Source organism: Canis lupus, chromosome 6 (genome assembly GCF_003254725.2).
Source record: "Canis lupus dingo isolate Sandy chromosome 6, ASM325472v2, whole genome shotgun sequence".
Lineage (NCBI taxonomy): Eukaryota > Metazoa > Chordata > Mammalia > Carnivora > Canidae > Canis > Canis lupus.
Genome location: NC_064248.1, coordinates 28137938 through 28156226, shown reverse-complemented (window position 1 = coordinate 28156226; position 18289 = coordinate 28137938). Strand labels below are relative to the sequence as shown.

At 46.6% G+C, this 18289-nt stretch overlaps 1 protein-coding gene across 3 annotated transcripts in view; it reads left to right on the top strand.

Annotated features, from left to right (window-relative positions):
* BMERB1 (bMERB domain containing 1) overlaps window positions 1-18289 on the top strand; it is a 130275-nt gene that overhangs the window by 85108 nt on the left and 26878 nt on the right. For all 3 annotated transcript variants that reach the window (XM_035717647.2, XM_025416431.3, XM_025416432.3), the window contains exon 3: window positions 17627-17700. In XM_035717647.2, coding sequence (XP_035573540.2) covers window positions 17627-17700 — 74 coding nt within the window. The remainder of the gene's footprint in view (window positions 1-17626; window positions 17701-18289) is intronic.

Genomic DNA, 18289 nt, shown 5'->3' with positions numbered 1-18289 from the left:
ACCCTTCTGCAGATCACCGGCATCGGACAAGGCCATTCCGGGACCGTGGTAGATCAAGACCAAATAAAACAACTTCATGAGTGCATCTGAGAGCAAATAAGACGTGAACATTGTGCAAGCCACACAAATGACCAGACATCTAGGTATCCTGGCTCATTTGAGGGACTGCTGCTTCCTTACCGGTCATAGCTTGAGCTTGCTCTGTTCTTCTCACATTATAGGTAAGAATTACTAAGATAACTTATCAGAGGATCATCATTCCCCACTTCCTGACAATATCCAATGTGGAGTGAAACCATCCCCAAAAGCACCTAAAGAAGCCCCACTGTTATAATCAGTCCTTTCTAACACCTTCTTAGTGGTACCTTTCTGTCCAGAAAGGAATTAAGGGGCAAGCTAGCCAGCTACCAACCTATTGGAGGTGCAACAGACTTAGTAAAGTGACATGAGATGGAGAAAATTGTCCCCATCCCAACTTCCCTTAGAGGAAGGATCGTGTGGGTGGCAGGAGCCACTTGGGGGAGAAGCTTGTTTCCGTTCAGGTTCTTGGCTGCAAGCAACAGAAATCAGCTCTGCTGGACTCAAGCAGAACTGAAACAGGATTGACTGCAAGGCTGAAACTGGGGTTGAGTGGGGTGGAGGGCTCATAGAACCCAAGAGGGGGCTTGGAAATGAGCAGGAATTAAGAGGGCTCCAGGGGCTGGCCACAGGACCGATCTGACCAGGACACCACTGCCATCGTTGCTGGATACTACAGCTCCAGCTTCACCACCCTTTTTGTTATTTGCTCAGTGGTCTTGGCAGGATCTTCTGGTTGGTAGTGTCTGGCAAAGTTGGGGCAGAGGCCTCCATGTTTGAACTTCTCTGATGAGAATTGACACAGTGAATGGGTCCCCTAAATTTAGAGTTTGGCTATCTAGCAACCCAAACTTGAAACTCTCATCCCATCCAGGAGTCATGCTCCACACCCCCACTCCCTCCCTCACCCCAAGGGTAACAGTGTGAATCACAATAGATGGTCTCTAAATAGTTTTCTAAGTAGGCTGAGTCCTGCCATCTGCAGGATTTGGGGTTTTTGTCTTTTACGAGGGTTATATAGTACTGATGTCAGAATTAAATTTCTTGGAGCAATAAAGGAGAGGCTTCGCATGGACATCCAAGTCAGACTACTTAGATTAACACCCTGGCTCTGCCATTTAATTACCCGTGCGATTTTTTTTTAATTTGCATTTATTCTATGCAGAATTTACTCCCGGGCCATAAGTTTTCTTCCGTTTCTTCTGGGATATCTTTTTCTTCTGTGCGACCTCCTCTTCTGGTTTAGGAACAATCTGCTCTTTTCAGTAAGAATCATCGATGTGGCAGAGAGAGCTCATGTATGGGTTAATCCTGGCGCTGAGCCCTGTAGGTTCTACGTTGCATCTTGGAGGCTTTGTTCACCTGGATGTGTTCAATGACCAGAGAATCTACATCTAAACCCCTAAGCTCAGCATTACTCTCTGTATTTTTAAGCATGTACAGTAAAAATCCGGCAATCTTCTTGGGCCACCGACCCTGTGTCCAGCCCCACTGTTTGGCCTGCACACACCTACCAACTCCACCATTGTAGCGACGGAATGGCACGCACTGCTTCTGCAAAGTGACATCTTTCAGATACTTGGTGGCTTTTTGGATATGCATACCCTTGATGGCCTGCGCAGTTTCACGTGTGTTCTTAAAGTGAACACGAAGATTTGAACCTCTCAACTTACATGATTTTGTAAGGTTTTCTGGGTCCAGCGAGTAGCGAACCATTTTCGGAGGTCACCCCAGGCCGTTTGGGGGAAGAGCAGCTGTGTGATTTCGGTTGAGCCATTTAACCTTTCTGAGCCACAGGATCTTTCAGCTATAAGAGTGATGATCACATGAGAATCCACTTCTCAGGGTTGTTATAACCCTATATGGATTCATTGAGAAAATCTGTGCAGAGCACTTAATGCCTGGCATGTGGTGAATTCTGAATAAATTGTAGTTAAAATCATCATCATCTTGTCACCATCATCATCACCACTGGTAATCTCCCCACACAGCGTTCAGATCCTCTTTTTTTTTTTTTTTAAGATTTTATTTATTTATTCATGAGAGACACAGAGAGAGAAGCAGAGACACAGGCAGAGGGAGAAGCAGGCTCCTGCGGGGAGCCTGATGCGGGACTCAATCCCGGGACTCCAGGATCACGTCCTGAGCCAAAGGCAGATGCTCAATTGCTGAGCTACCCAGGCGCCCCTCAGATCCTCTTTCTAAATAAATGTTGAATAAATATTTAAAGAATGTTGAAGAGGCACCCCCCTAAATGTGTCCACCTGCTGATTCCAACCAGTGATGTTAAATTTGCAGGAATCTTCCCTGCTCATTGTTGAACTGTTGGAAACTCGGAATCTGCCATGATGGGAGTATTTACACCATGGAAATTGGCAAATGACACAAAAACCAAGGCTTCTACTTGGTCCCTGACTCCCAGGCAGCTGTTAAGTATTTGCCAGCAGCACTGCTTATGATAACCCTACTCTGCCTGGTTCTGGGGCATCCAGCAGATGCTGGATTTTTGTGTTCGCTGTTTCTTTGTGATTCGGCCAAACCCTAAGGTCCTCCTTCCATGTAAAGGAGGCCACTAATCACTGGTGCTGAATAAACATGAGGTTGATTTAAATGTTAATATACTTATCAAAAGCAGATCTGCTTCTGGGGATGCAGTGAGTCTAACAGGGACTTTGGGTGGTGATGGCAGACTGTTCACACTCCAGAAGAATCCTTGGCGTTCTGGTAGGTCTAGAGCTGAGCCAGAGTGTGGGCAGACCGCCCAATGCCTAGACCCCCAGGGATGGGTGGGGAGAGCGGTGGGGGAGCCCTTCCTGGGTTGGGGGCTTTCAAATTGTTTCTATGTTTTTTTTTCTTCCATCCTTAGATGCTCAGAAAGGAATGACAGCTTTAGAATTCCCATATGGGGAAGCTTCAGGACTGCTGTGTGGTCACAAGGAGGGAGCAGGGGATTGATCTGAAAGCTGCAGCTACCATAGCATGACCACGGTCTTTATCCAACGCTGGATGGGACAGAGCGACACATGTAGCATGATTTTCTACCAGGATTTTTACTTAAACTTTACACTAAATACTGGGGGGAATTCCTATAGCCTATCTCAAAGACATTGAAATGTCAAGGTGGTTTGGCTAGCTAATGGAAATTATGAGATGGAGCTGAAGTCATCCCCCGGGAAGCCCACACCTTGGAACTGCCACTTGTTAAAACCATTTGAAAAGCATCCTGACTGCATGGATGGGGCAAAGGATGGGGGTCCTGGGGCAGAATGGGACAATAATATCTGGGTAGCATCTCTAGCCAGTGTGTCATAGTGGCAGTTGTTAGGGCTCTGGAGTCAGACCGCCTTCTTTCAATCTTGCCTTTTTTTTTTTTTAATTTTATTTATTTATTCATGAGAGACACAGGGAGAGAGGCAGAGACACAGGCAGAGGGAGTAGGAGGCTCCATGCAGGGAGCCCGATGCGGTACTTGATCCCAGGACCCCAGGATCACGCCCTGGGCCAAAGGCAGACACGCAACCACTGAGCCACCCAGGTGCCCTCCATCTTACTTTCATGCTTTGCCAGCTATGTGATCTTGGACGATTTACTTAACCTCTCTGAGCCTTCGATAAAGTTAGGAATGATAATACCTGCCCTACAGATGAAATGAGGTAGTACCAGGTCCTGTTCCCGACCTGTGTACGTGCTCAGGCGAGTGCTCGCTGCTGTTAGGACTGTGTGAGCATGAGAGGTGGCCGTGGGGCGGGGAGGGTAGGTTTGGGAGAGGACCTAGCACACCTGCAGAGACTCAGCAGGTAGCAGAGAAAGCACAGGAGGCCCAAACGCCCAAGGGGCTCAGAATAGAAACTGTATTGATAGCAAAATGCAAAGCAGGATCATTTGAAATCCGGATGTTTAATTGGATTTCTCTGGGGGTGACTCACCACCTTTGATAAATGCTATTGCTCTCATGAGGTCTCTATCATGGGATTTGAAAATTTTCCACCTGCAATTGCAGTCCCGAGGCCTTGTTTTAATAAAAACTCGGGGACCATGTGTCTGCTCCGTGGCCACCTGCCCGCCTGCTTTTCCTTATCACAGGTTTACTGAGACCTGTCAGGTGCAGGTGAACCTGAACCCTGAACCGCAGAGGGAAGACTTGAGGTCCCTTAGAGGGTGCACACAGTCTATTAGGGAGAAATACGAGTGTCCAGGTTGTTATGGGGGGGGGGGGTGGACGGCGGTATGACCTGGGCCTTGGCAGCGTGAATGAAGAGCACCTGATCCAGCCACAGGGGTAATCAGGAAGGCCGTCTCGGGGACTGCTGAGGAATTAGCCTGAGACAAAGGTGTTCTGATCCCGGGAAGACTTGAAGGGAGAGCAGGCTTGAAGGTCGAAGGTGAGGATGCACGCAGGTGTGCACTGGGCTACTAGCCCAGAGTGGCCAGTCCATGGCTAGAGATGAGGCCAAAGAAATAAAGTCGCAGATGGGTTTCTACCGTGGTTGCAGTGACCCAAGGCTGGCCAGGTTTGCCTCTGGGGAGAGGGGTGGCCTGTAGTAATTTAAAATGAAAAACAAAAAAACAAAAAAACAACAAAAAAAGAAAAACAAGGGGCTCCTGAGTAACTCAGTGATTGAGCATCTGCCGTGGGCTCAGGTCATGACCTCAGGGTCCTGCGCTTGAGCCCCGTGTTGAGTTCCCTCCCTGCTCAGTGGGGAGCCTGTTTCTCCCTCTCCCACTCCTCCACTTGTGCCCTCTCTCTCTGCCAAATAAATAAAATCTTTAAAAAACAAAATGCCTCTTTCTTAAAAAATTTATTTATTTATTTTTGAGAGAGAGGAGAGAGAATCTCAAGCAGACTCTGCAATGAGCACGGAGCTTGACGTGGGGCTCGATCCCACAACCCTGAGATCACGACCCGAGCCAAAAGCAAGTCAGATGCTTAACCGACTGCACCACACAGGCGCCCCCCAAAAACAAAACACTTTAAAAGTCATCCAGATAGCATACCAAGCATCTTTTCCAACCACAGAGGTATATGCATATTGTGAAAAAAAAACACAGAGAAGCAAATGAAAGCAATAAAAATTCCTTCAAAATCATCACTGTAACATCTCGAATGGAGTCTGTGCATATGTACTTTGCAAAACTGGATCCTCACATTTGTTAACCATTTTTTATAGGGTTTATTCTCTGACACCAATCCCATCTCTCCCACACGTCATTTTTAATGCCTGGGTTATGAATCCCGTTATGCCTATGTCCCATACTTACTTATGCAGCCTGCTATTAATGGTGGACATTTAGGTTGCTTTTTGTTTTTTTTTGCTATTGCAAACGAGGCTGTATTGCACATAATCATTGCTAAATTTTTATGGTACCCTTAACACTCTCTTGAGGATGAAACCTTAGAAATGGAAATCAGTGGGTATAATCAAGAGTTTAAATATTTTCAAAGCCCTTGACATAGGTTTCCAAATTGTCCCCAATTTTCTCCTCCCATCAGTCCATGGGCCATGTTTCTTATTTCTCCCTGAGGCTTTTCATCCCGGTCTTCTCAGACTCCCACAGGGCAGGAAACCATTCAACAGAGGGCTGTCCAGTGGCCGTGGGGAGGGCCGAGTCTAGGAGATGCAGCCACTATTCTGACTACTGCAGCCTGCAGAAGACTTCACTCCTCCCCCAGCATAGAACATTCTACCCCCTACTCCCCAGCCCCGGGCTTGGAAATGAAGTTGATGCTGAAACTCTAGCCTTCCTCTTCTCCTGGGATTGCCAGAGAAAACACAGGACGCCGAGTTCTATCTGAATTTCAGATAAACCACAGATCCTGTTTTTAGGGTGGGGTATGTTTCAAACATTGTGTGGGGCATCTTTATACTACAAATTATCAGATATTTATCTGAAAAGCAAATCTAATTGGGTGCCCTGGTTTTTGTTTGTTTACCAAATCGGGCAGCCCTAACCCCTTAGTATCTCAGCTCATCTCTTCTCTCTTGGCTGTACTTTCTCGAGGGGTCCTCTTGAGAAAATCTTTCAGGCTGGCTGGCAATAACCTCGTAATGGTTGTTGAGTTCTTCCCTATAGAGGTTGAAAATTATATATGGAATCCACGTGCTCTTCTGGAGTATTTACAGTGATTCCTTTTCTCTGCTCCCTTCTCTTTTCCCTTTTTTTCCCTCCTACCCTCACCTGTTTGAAACTTAATCTTTCTCCACATCTTTAATTCTTTTTTTAAAAAGAATTTATTTATTTATTTGAGAGAGAGAGAGAGAGAGCACATGGGTGAGGGAAGGGCAGATGGAAAAGGAGAAACCGACTCCCTGCTGAACAGGGAACCTAACATGGGGCTTGATCCCAGGACCCTGAGATCATGACCTGAGCAGAAGGCAGGCACTTAACCAGGCGCCCTGTCTGCATCTTCAGTTCCTGGTGAGCCACTCAGCCAAGGGCCTCAGGGCCAGGATTAGAAAAACCTGGGGCCAGAACCCCCTCCCCTTCCTAGCTTTCTGAGCTATTCAAGGGACCACTTACGGATGCTATCTAGGCTCTATCTTGGTAGGAGATTGGAGCCTCAACATAAAATGAGAAATGAAATCTCAGAAACTTAGTATCTCCTTTCAAGAGACAAAGGACGCATAGAAGGACAAATGCTTTTGCAGAAATTGCCAGATCACATTAGCTGGTGCCTGCAGGCAGTCTGTTGGCCAACCTTCTATGCATTGGGCACAGCCCAATTCCTCGCTGGAGCCTGGAGAAGAGGGCAGGCTGGACCCCTAGTGAAAGCAGCAGGACCTGTGAGAGCCCTCCCGGCTCACCGCATGGCCTTGGTGGCTGGCCTAGATACTCAGTGGCTTGTGCAAGTGAAAATTGAGTCAGGAAGCCTGGCACACAGTAGGCTCTTAATAAGTATTTTCAGGATGATTGATTTATTAGATGCATCAGCAAGTCAATGCATCTGTGAGCAATAGTCCCCTCTCTGTGGATTGGCTTCTTCATCCATATAAGGTGAGAGCTCTTCCAGCCTCAGCAAGTCCTTTAGTCTCTGATTAATGCATGGTCCTTTCTGAAGATCAGGACTTGACAAAACATTTCTACAAAGAGCCAGCTGGTAAAAATGTGAGAGTGCAGCCGGCCGTAATACAACCTCTGTCCCAATGACTCACCTCTGCAGTTAAGCGAGAGCAGCCACCGACAACCCGTGAATGAATGGGCACGGCTGTGTTCCAATAAAACATTATTTATAGACACTGAACTTTGAATTTCATTTAATTTTCATGTGTCCGGATATTTTATCCTCCTTTTGATTTTTTTTTTTCTATTTAAAAATGTAGAAACCGTCTTATCAGGGCATGCTGGGGGGGCTCAGTCTGGTGAATGTCCGACTCTTGATTTCATCTCAGGTCGTGATCTCAGGGTTGTGAGATCCAGCCCCATATTGGGCTCCATGCCCCAAACCAAACCAAACCCCCCCAAAACAGAACAAAACCCCCCATTCAAAAAAAAAAAAAAACCATTCTTAGCTCATCCAATGTACCAGAGCAGACAGTGGGCTGGATTTGGTCTATGGGCTGTAGCTTGTCAATGGTGCTGAAGACTCATGAACAAACCCATCCTCCATGAAGTCTCCTGGGTACCTTACACAGAAAGTTCAGAGTGAGGGTGCTCTCTTCCAGGTGTGTGCACACGGGTCACACATCTAGCCAAACTGGCTTTCATAGACACGTTGCCGTGCCATGCTCTCACTCTAGAACCCAAGATGGCTCCCATGGTAGGCCATTGTAACCCAGACCCACCAATATGTCCTATGCAGGTGGACTCTTCACTTGCCACATACTTGGGGACAACACACGCCTTCCTGCAGCCAGCTGAGTGAGCTGCCCCTGTTGCCTGAGGGCCTGGCACCCTTCTCCCCGACATCAAGGCTGTGCCCCTGCAAGTGGCCCCTCATGCTGCAAAACCTTCCCCCCAACTACTCTGAACTCTGTCTTCCCCAGACTCCAACCACCATAGGGGATGGAACTTGCATATTCCCAGTGGGGAGACCAGACTGCCTTGGTGGTTCAAGTTCCTGTCGCTCTGTGACCTTGAACAAATTCCTGACATCATCAGAAGGGTGATAATAATAGCATTCACCTGGGAGGGTCGCTGTGAGCATTAATTGAGGTGTTTTGTGCTAAATGCTTAGCCCAGAGCCCGGCACCGATAGTACAAAAACATGAATAAATGTCAACTACGGTTATACTTCTGTATTGCTTGACATTTTTACAGGGAGGCTGCATTTAAGGAATATTTAGACAATAACCAAAGATCAGAAATACCCTTCCAGGCCTAAAACAAAACTCAACAACATTGTGGAAATTTTTTTTTTCAGGTAAATCTGTAATTGACGCGTGTGGCACACACACAAGAAGGGACACAGACCCTCACGGTTCAGCTTGATGAGTTTTTCAGTGCTAGCAATTTCCTTTGACTCACAAGTGAGACAGTCTAGAAAAGCCCTGGGGGGTTGGGTGCAGAGAAGTAATCTGTGCTCCTGGGGAGGTGATGTTCTTTTGGGAACAGGGGGTCCCGGGGAGGTGACGTTCTTTTGGGAACAGAGGGTCGCATCGAGGAACAAGGGTAGGGTTATAACAGAAGGAGAAGCACGCAGATCACAGACACGTCACAGAGCAAACAGGCAGCTTGCTCCTCAGTGTTGCGTCACAAGGATGTCCATGTCGTAGATGTGTCACCTAAGCCCGTGACAGGCGTCTCTCTGGGCCCTTGATCCCTGGCAGGATGCTAAGAAGTGATTGAGCCCACGGGCTCCCCGAGATGTCACAGTCCTTATATCCCCCCACCCCCCGGGGATAACATTTAAGCTCATTAATCCAAGAACACTAAACAAATGCCCACGTTCATCATCCTCACCATTCGGCTTGAGAACATTGAAATAGCACAGGAAAGTGAGACTCATTCTCTGATGCGGGGACAGTGGCGAGGATTCTTCAGGAGTGTCTGAAAGGCGACAGCCTGGCCACACACCTCCTCACCCAGGGCAGACGGCTGTGACCTTTATCCTGTGCACCGACTACGTGTGTGCTGAGCGCAGGGCCGCTTGCTGGACACCGGGAACTTGTTTCATGCTCATGCAACCCCAAGACAAGGGTATAATTCCTCTTCCAAGCAAGAGCACTGAGGCCCAGACCAGGGCGGGACCTGCCCACGTTGTACAGGCAGTGAACGGTGAACATGAGATCAGCCGTCAGGTCTGGCGGGCTCCATGTGCTAGCAGAACATGGCCCAGATGGGCCAGGTGCATGGCCCAACATAGAATGAGGGATCCCCTCATTTTATACACGAAACAGAGCTCCTGAGAGGGGAGGAATGACTTGTCCAAAGTCACTGTGGTATAATAAGAAGTATGTCTGGGCTTTGACTCCAGTTTCTGATACAAAGGTCCTGACACTCTTGTACTTTCCTGAGTGGTAGGAGGTGCTGGGAGCACCTCCTTTGTGTTGCTATTTGGTCTTTGACCAAAGTTCCCGACATGAGGAGCCCCTAGGAGTTTTCTGAGTGATTAGAGTATCTTCTTGTATGCTGATAAGACGACTGGTGGCTGGGGCCCCTAGATGGCTTTAGAATGGGGGCAGGTCACCAGAAAGACCAAGGCATAATTAGAAGCTTGGAACATTCTCTAGGGGAGGGAGAGGATCTGGAGACTGACTTCAGAATTAATCATGTTAGGGTGCCTGGGTGGCTCAGTCGGTTGGGCATCTGCCTTTGGTCAGCTCATGGTCCTGGGATAGAGCTCAGGGGGGAGCCTGCTTCTCCCTCTCCCACTTCCTTTGCTTGTGCTTTCTCTCTCTCTGTCAAATAAAGAAATAAAATCTTAAAAAAAAAAGAAAGCATCATGCTTACATGATGGAGCCTCATAAAAAAAATCTGTAAAGTAGGATGTTGGGAGAGCCTGGAGAGGGCTCCCCATATCTGGCTCTGTGCTTTCTCTTCATCACTCTGTTCACCTGTACCCTTTGTAATATAGTTTATAATAAGCCAGAAAATCTAAATGGACATTTCCCTGAATTTTATGAGCAGTTCCAGCAAAGTACTGAACCTGAGCAGGGGGATGGGGGGAACCCCGATTTATGGCCAGTTGGTCAAAAGTGCAGGTGATCTGGGTTTGCCATGGGCATCTGAAGCAGGGGTAGGCTTAGGGGATGGAGCCCTTAACCTTAGAGTCTGTGCTACCCTTAGGCAGCAAGTATCGAATTGAGTTAAGTCGTAGGACACCCAGTCAGGGTCTGCCGAGACCTGGAGAATTGCTCAGTGTGGAAAAACACACACATTTGGTGTCAGAAGGGTAGAGTGTATAGAAAGCCAGAGTTTTCCTTTTAGTGATGGGAGAGGCTTGTGCTGGGACTCAGGTCAGGGTCCAGGCTCCAGGCCCTAGACCAGTGTTTCATCTCTGGATGGATGCTATTTCTTCTCACCCCATCCCAGGAATGCCACAGCATCCATAATTTATAAAAGAAAGAGCCAGATAAATATTATTTTTAAAAGTCAGCCTTTTCCTCTGTCAGTCTACTTCCACCTTCGTATTACGGTCTCTGCTGGATTTCCATTAGGCTCCAGACCATGTCATTTTCAAAGATATTTGGTAAAGCAGCTGCACCATTATTCTGACAGAGCTTGATCACTTTTTCCTGCCCAAAGCTGGTAAAATGACCAATTTTCTCCATCATCCCTGCATGAAAGGCTGAGACGCAGAATGGCATGGGCTGCCTTCTTTTCCCTGTTGCATTAATCAGGTTCTTGGAGATGACATCTCTCCCTCCCTCCCTCTCATTCTCTCTCTCTCTCTCTCTCTCTCTCTCTCTCTGGAACAAGCTGGCAACAGAAGAGTTTAATTTCTAGGACTTAGCTCTATTTCTACAGAGAACTAGACTAACGTGCCTTATTCAAAAGTTCCAGCCAAGCTTCAGAAGTGCTTTGCATAAACTATTGAAATACTTTTTAATGTATCGGTGAAGATGTCTTCAGCTACAAGTAACAGAACATTCGATTAATAGTGTCTTAAATCTAGGGGCACCTGGGTGGCTCAGTCAGTTTGGCGTCTGACTCTTGAATTCAGCTCAAGTCATGATCTCGGGGTCATGAGATCGAGGCCTGTGTTGGGCTCTGAGCTGAGCATGGAGCCTGCTTAAGAGTCTCTCTCTGTCCCTCACCTATTCAAAAAAATTTTTTTTAATAGTGTCTTAAATTTAGGGTGATCAGCTGTCCCCCTTTGCCTGGGAGGGGCTGGTTTTCCATGACATGGGAATTTCAGCGCTAAAGCTGAAACAGTTGCAGGCAAACCAAGACAGTTGGTCACTCTACTTAAACCATAAGAACATTTAGTATTTACTTCACAAGAAGTTCAGATATGGGTGGTCTGAGAGTCAGCAGGGTGCCTCCTTCTTCTTCCTTCCCCGTGCCATTCTCACCACAGTGACAAACTGAAGCATCAGGACTAGGGGCGGGGTAAGACTGAGGATTTGGATCATCTTTCCATGGAGCGGCCCCAAGCAGACTTCCTCTTCCATCTCATTGACTGGAAGTGGGTCTCTTGGCTACCTCTAGCTGCAAGGGAGCCTGGGAAAGTGGATGTCTGGCAAAGGCAGATGGGATTGCTATCACTGTTGCTGCAGACTAAGTTTTTACCCCCCAAATTCATATGTTGAGGCCCTAATCCCCAGTGTGATGGTACTGGGAGGTGGAGCCTTTGGGAGGTACTTAGGTCATGAGGGTGGAGCCCCTACAAATGGGATTGGGGTCCTTATACAAGTAGACCCCAGAGAGAGAGGGATCCCTTTCTCCACCCTGTGAAGATTTAGCAAGAAGGTAGCCACCTGCAAACCAGGAAGGAGACCCTCACCAGGGACCATATTGGCTGACATCTTGATCTTGGTGGACTTCCTAGCACTTCAGAACTGTGAGAAATCGATGTTCGTGGTTTAAGCCAGACAGCCTATGGTATTTTGTTATGGCAGCCTGAGCTTACTAAGACAACTGGCTTCCATGGGGGGGAGGGGGGAGATACTGCTTCCTGAACAAGCCAAGGCTCTAGGAAGAAGGTGGAGGGTGAAGGTCAGTTCGATGGGCAACAGATCATGTCAACTCAAGGACAAGAACCAACTCAAGGAGTCACACAGACAGGAGACACCATGGCAAAGTGGTCAAGAGCACAAGCTGAACCCCAACTGCCCTTTCTCAGGGTGGAGCTTTGGGCACGTTGCTTAACTTCCCTTTCATCTTCTGTAAAATGAGGATGCACACCCTTTTCTCATAGGACGGGCTGCAAGGACTTAGTTGAGTTTATGCATAGAAAGTGTGAGACAGTGCCTGGCACATAGCAGATGCTCAATACATGTTGACTTTTTGTTTCTCTTAATGGTGAAAGCCTTCCCTCCATGTTCCAGAGAAATACCTGATTTTTATTTATTTATTTTAAAATATTTTATTAAAAAAATAAAATATTTTATTTATTTATTTGGGAGAAAGAGAGCGTGAGTGGCAGGGAAGGGCCAAGAGAGAGGGAGAGCAGACTTCCCTCTGAGCAGGGAGCCCGACGAGGGACTCAATCCTAGGACCCCGGGATCATGACCTGAGTTGAATGCAGATGCTTAACTTATTGAGCCACCCAGGCCAGCCAGACCTGATTTTTATTGAGGTGAATAGTCTGATAAATAACTTGGGAAGGAGGACGAGAGAATACGCTCCTTTCCTGGGGGGATGTTCCAGGAACCAGCATGCTTTGGGCTTTCACAACTGGGGTTTGTAAGTTGAAGACCAGAACTGGGTTGTCTGGGATGGGAGGGTCCCTCCTTTGGCTGCAAGGTGTGTGGAAGAGGAATGGAGAGAAAGAGAAGACATGGGAACTGGTAGCAAGAGAGAAATGTGAGGGCAAGAGTGCTATCTAATGGGGATTTTCATGAGGATCTGCAGCATGACTCCCCCTGAGAGCTTCTGAAGGTTTCCACCTTAACTGTTAATGGTGGTAGATTTGAGTGTGTTTGGGAGAACTCAAAATCATGCTGCCTGTGGTTTCAAGAAGGACAGAAGAGTGAGGACTAAGACCTCCCAGGGCACGCCTGCCACACTTGGGTTACAGAGAGGAGACACTCGGAGCAGAACAGCGGCCTCTGGGTTGCGCGGAAGGTTCGAGGTCACACATCATTTTAGTTTCCTTTCTCGTACCCATTGGTATTTTCCAAAAACTCTGCAGTGAGCAAGGGTCTCTCCTACAATTAGGTAAGAAGTTATTTGAAAACTTTTGCATCAAGGAACATAACCAATAAAGATGATTATTTCTCAGGTTGAACACATTCCATTTGTCAGATATTTCCCCAGCATCATTTGCTCTCTCTCCCTGCTTCTTTGTCATAGTTAATCGTTACAGCAGATGCCAATTACCGAGCACTCTACTCTATGTGTCCCGGGCACACGCTCAGCCTTTGACACGTGGAATAATCTGGGGAGACAAGACTATTTCCATTTTAAAAATGAGGAAAGTGGGGACACCTGGGTGGCTCAGTGGTTGAGCACTGCGTTTGGCTCTGGGCATGATCCCGGGGTCCTGGGATCGAGTCCCGCATCGGGCTCCCTGCATGGAGCCTGCTTCTCCCTCTGCCTGTGTCTCTGCCTCTCTCTGTGTGGCACTCAAGAATAAATTTTAAAAAATCTTTCAAAAAAAAAAAAAAACCAAGGAGAGTAAGACTCAGAGAAGTTAAGTTGCTGGTGTGCAGCCACTTAGACATAGAGCTGTTGGGTGCCAGTGCTCTTGCTTCTAACCATTGCCTCTCTTTTGCCCCTATCACCCCACCTTTCCTTCTTTCATCTCTCAAAAATGATCAGTCAGGTACCCGTCTCAATTCTGTGGTTATAACCCACGATTTTTCAACGTGAGCATGATTGATTCAGATCGGATCAGTCTCTACCACGGGGCCAGTCCCGTGCACTGTAGGATGTTTAGCAACATCCCTGGACTCTGCCCAGTAGATGCCAGCAGCCATCCCCACACGCGCCCAGTTGTCACAACCAACATGTCTCTAGTCGTTGCCAAATATCCCCGGAGACCGAAATCATCCTCATTAGAGCCACTGATGTAGGCTGATCTCTGCAATCGATGCGGAAAAGGATTCTGGAGCCCCTCCAGCTGAACCATCGCCGATAGGAGCCCACGGGAACAGGCTGTGCCCTCCTGGCAAGCCCTCTGTCTCGCTCCAGGCAGCTGCCACCTGCTAGGACATTTTAGGGCAGGGCCTGACGAATGACAAATGGGGGCCTCTGGCAACGGGGAGATGATCCTGCTGCTTGTCCTGAAAGCTGGGAGCTAGTATCAGAAGAGGGGGGGTCATACGGGCCAGCAAAGGAAGGGCGGGGGTGGGGGCCCAGCTGGTCTGTGGATGGCACTTCTGAATGGGGGGAGCAGATTTGTGGAAGGAGGCTGCAAGGTTGGATTCAGAGGAGTTGATTTCTAGTCCTTGGCCTGTTCCCACTTGCTATGTGGACTCAGACAAGTCCTTTGAGAATGTGAATGCTCCCCTCTTGCTGGGATAGTAGGATGATGTGTCCAAACTGGCCCCTCCATCCACCTACCCCCAACCCCAGCCATGCCCTTCGCTTTATTCTTCTTCAGAGCATGTGACATTCTGTTGTATTTGCATTCACTATCTGTCAACCCACCTAAATTTATAGCTCCTGAGGGCAGAGGAAGCTGCTGCCTGCCTGGAGCCCACGACGGTGGTGGGCACAAGAGATGTTCAATAAAGACGTGCAGAATGAAGGCAGATACCCTCTACGCCCCACAGGGAAGCGATTTGAAAATATGTCTCAGTAGCTGCAGCCACGTCAAGCTCTTTGTACTCGGTGATGCCACTTCTGAGAATCCACGGCCCCCACTCCAAATAATCTAACATGAAGAAAAAGCCTCATGTGAATCCTTTCCTTTTTCGTACCTATTGGTATTTTCCAAAATCTGGAAAATTATTTCAAGATTCCAGATGTATCCGACAGTGGCTAAAATGGCATCCCCAAAACCCAACCTGAAAACCCCACCTACGTAATGAAGATAAGGAGGTAATTAAAGCAGCCTTGAAACATCTACTTGGTGAAATTCCAGGTATCCAGTACATGTATTGTTTACAACCATCTAAGTTAAAATTATAGCACATCTACAAAACTGTAATTCGTAATGCCACATTGTCCAGGCAGCCCGATGAGTGAGATAATAGGAGTGAGCGTCCTTTCACACATATTGGTGGGAATATCATACACAATCCATCTGGAGGGCAATTTGGAAGTTACTAATTAAAACATAAGAGTTGGGGTGCCTGGGCAGCTCAGTTGGTTGAGCATCCAACTCTTGGTTTTGGTATAGGTCATGATCTCAGGGTCCTGGGATGGAGCCCCGCATCCGGCTCCCCTTCTCTCTGCCCTGCCCCTCTGCCCCTGCTCTCTCTCTCTCTCTCTCTGTCAAATAAAATAAATCTTTAAAAAAAATGTAAATGTTATATGTCACTTGACCCTGTGATTACATTTCTAGGAATTAATTTTTCTAGGAATTAATGTATTTCTAGGAATTTATCCTAGAAACAACCCAGATGTCTGCGCATTGGGGAATGGTTAAATAAATCACCACATAGCAATATAATGAAATAGTATGGGGATCCCTGGGTGGTGCAGCGGTTTGACGCCTGCCTTTGGCCCAGGGCGTGATCCTGGAGACCTGGGATGGAATCCCACGTCAGGCTCCTGGTGCATGGAGCCTGCATGAAGCCTGCTTCTCCCTCTGCCTATGTCTCTGCCTCTCTCTCTCTCTCTCTGTGTGACTATCATAAATTAAAAAAAAAAAAATTAAAAAAAAAAAAGAAATAGTATGCAGCCATTAAAAACGAGGAGATGTGCATGTACTGACACGGAAGAAGGCCCAAGATATATCATGAACTTAAAAAAAATTGCAAAATGTTTTTGCATAATAACAATGATGTTGTAACTTATGGTATAAACATGAACATTTAAAAAAATCTGGAGGAATATATACCAAAGTGTTGACAATGTCTTTTTTTCTAAAAGATTGTGGGAGATTTTCCTCCACATTATGAATTTCTATAATGTTTAAAATTTTTTAATATAACTGATAAAAGAAAACACTGAACCTGCAGCCTGAGTTCACTTGTATAAGCAAACAGAATCAAGGACGTGAAGACCAAAAGCAATCAAAGTATTATTAACAGTTATTGATCATTTCTAAGTAGTAGCAGGCACTTCTGTTTTTCTTCCTTTTCTCTTATTTTTAAAAATTTTTATTTATTTAAGTAATCTCTAAACCCCACATGGGGCTCGAACTCACAGCCCCAAGATCGAGAGTCAGATGATCTTCTGGCTGAGTCAGCCAGGCACCCCTGTTTTTCTTCTTTTGAAGGAGAACTTGTATAAAGGGCATATGTGGGGGGCACCTGGGTGGCTCAGTGGTTGAGCATCTGCCATTGGCTCAGGTTGTGATCCCGGGGTCCTGGAATCGAGTTCCACACCAGGTTCCTCGCAGGGAGCCTGCTTCTCCCTCCTTCTCTGTTTCTCTTATGAATAATTAAATCTTAAAAAAAAAAAGAGCATGTGTGGTCCACTTGTCAGAATAGCTAAATTTAACAAGTCAGGAAACAACAGATATTGATGAGGATGTGGAGAAATGGGAGCCTTCTTACACTGTTGGTGGGAATGCAAACTGGTGCAGCCACTCTGGAAAACAGTATGGAGGTTTCTCAAAAATTTGAAAATAGAGCTATTCTATAACCTAGCAATTGTACTACTAGGTATTTATCCAAAGGATATAAACACTGTGATTCAAAGGGGCACCTGCACCAGAATGTTTATAGCAGCAATGTCCACAATAGCTAAAATATAGAAACAGCCTTGATGTCCACTTGATGTCCATTAACAGAAGAATGGATAAAGAAGATGTGATATATATATATATTGGAATATATTCCAATACATATATTGGAATATTACTCAGCCATCAAAAAATGAAATCTTGCCATTTGCATCAATGTGGATGGAACTAGAGGGTATTAGGCTAAGCAAAATATGTCAATCAGACAAAGACAAATACCATATGATGTCACTCATATGTGGCATTTAAGAAACAAAATAGATGAACATAGGGGAAGGGAAAGAAAAATAAGATGAAAACAGAGAGAGAGGAAAACCATAAGAGACTTTTAACTCTAGGATACAGACTGAAGGCTACTGGAGGGGATGGGGTGAGGGGATGGGATAACTGGGTGATGGGCATTAAGGAGGGCACATGATGTGATGAGTGCTGGGTGTTACATACAACTGATGAATCACTAAATTCTACCTCAGAAACTAAAAATATACTATGTTAATTAAATTGAACTTAAATTTTAAAAAAGAGCATGTGTAGTCTTCACAGAGGATAACATCCTCCCCTAAACCCTTTGTTTAAACTGGGTGATGCTCAGGGTGTAGAACGTTCGGTCAACGTAACCTGCTGTGGCCTGGTGTCCTGTCTCCCCAGGATGGATGACATCCAGCTCTGCAACGACATTATGGACCTGAAGCAGGAGCTACAGAACTTAGTGGCCATCCCAGGTAAGCATTAGGGACTCCAGCCTAGCGAAGGAGCTACCCAGAGCACCCTGGCCGGCCCCATCTGTGCCCCTTCCGTCTGGAAGACAGAGTTCACCTCCTGTCCTAATGCAGCACCATTCTTGCAATGCACCACTCCACATCAGGTAGACTCGGTTTCAAGTCCTAATTCTACATCCCCCTTGACCTTGGAAAAGTTACTTTATCTGACACTCAATTTCCCATCCTCTAAAAATGGGACTAGTCATAGCACTCATTGGCTATAAATCTCATTGTGATACACAAAACATGGCAAGCTATGAGCTTAGCTTCACATCTGGCCCAAAAATAAGAGTCTGGTGAGTATTAATAATTATTACTATTACTGTTCTTTTGGGGGGCAGATAGAGTAGGGTGGTTACAAGCTCTGACTTTGGAGTCCAACCTAGATCTGTCCATTACTAATGACATGACCTAGAGCAGCTTACTCCTCTAAAACTCAGGTTTTGTCACCTGTCAACTGGGACAACGATGATATCTACCTCGTAGGGTCGTTGTGGGATTGACTGAGTGGAAAACCATGTACAGTGCTATGCACGGTTCCCATCCTATA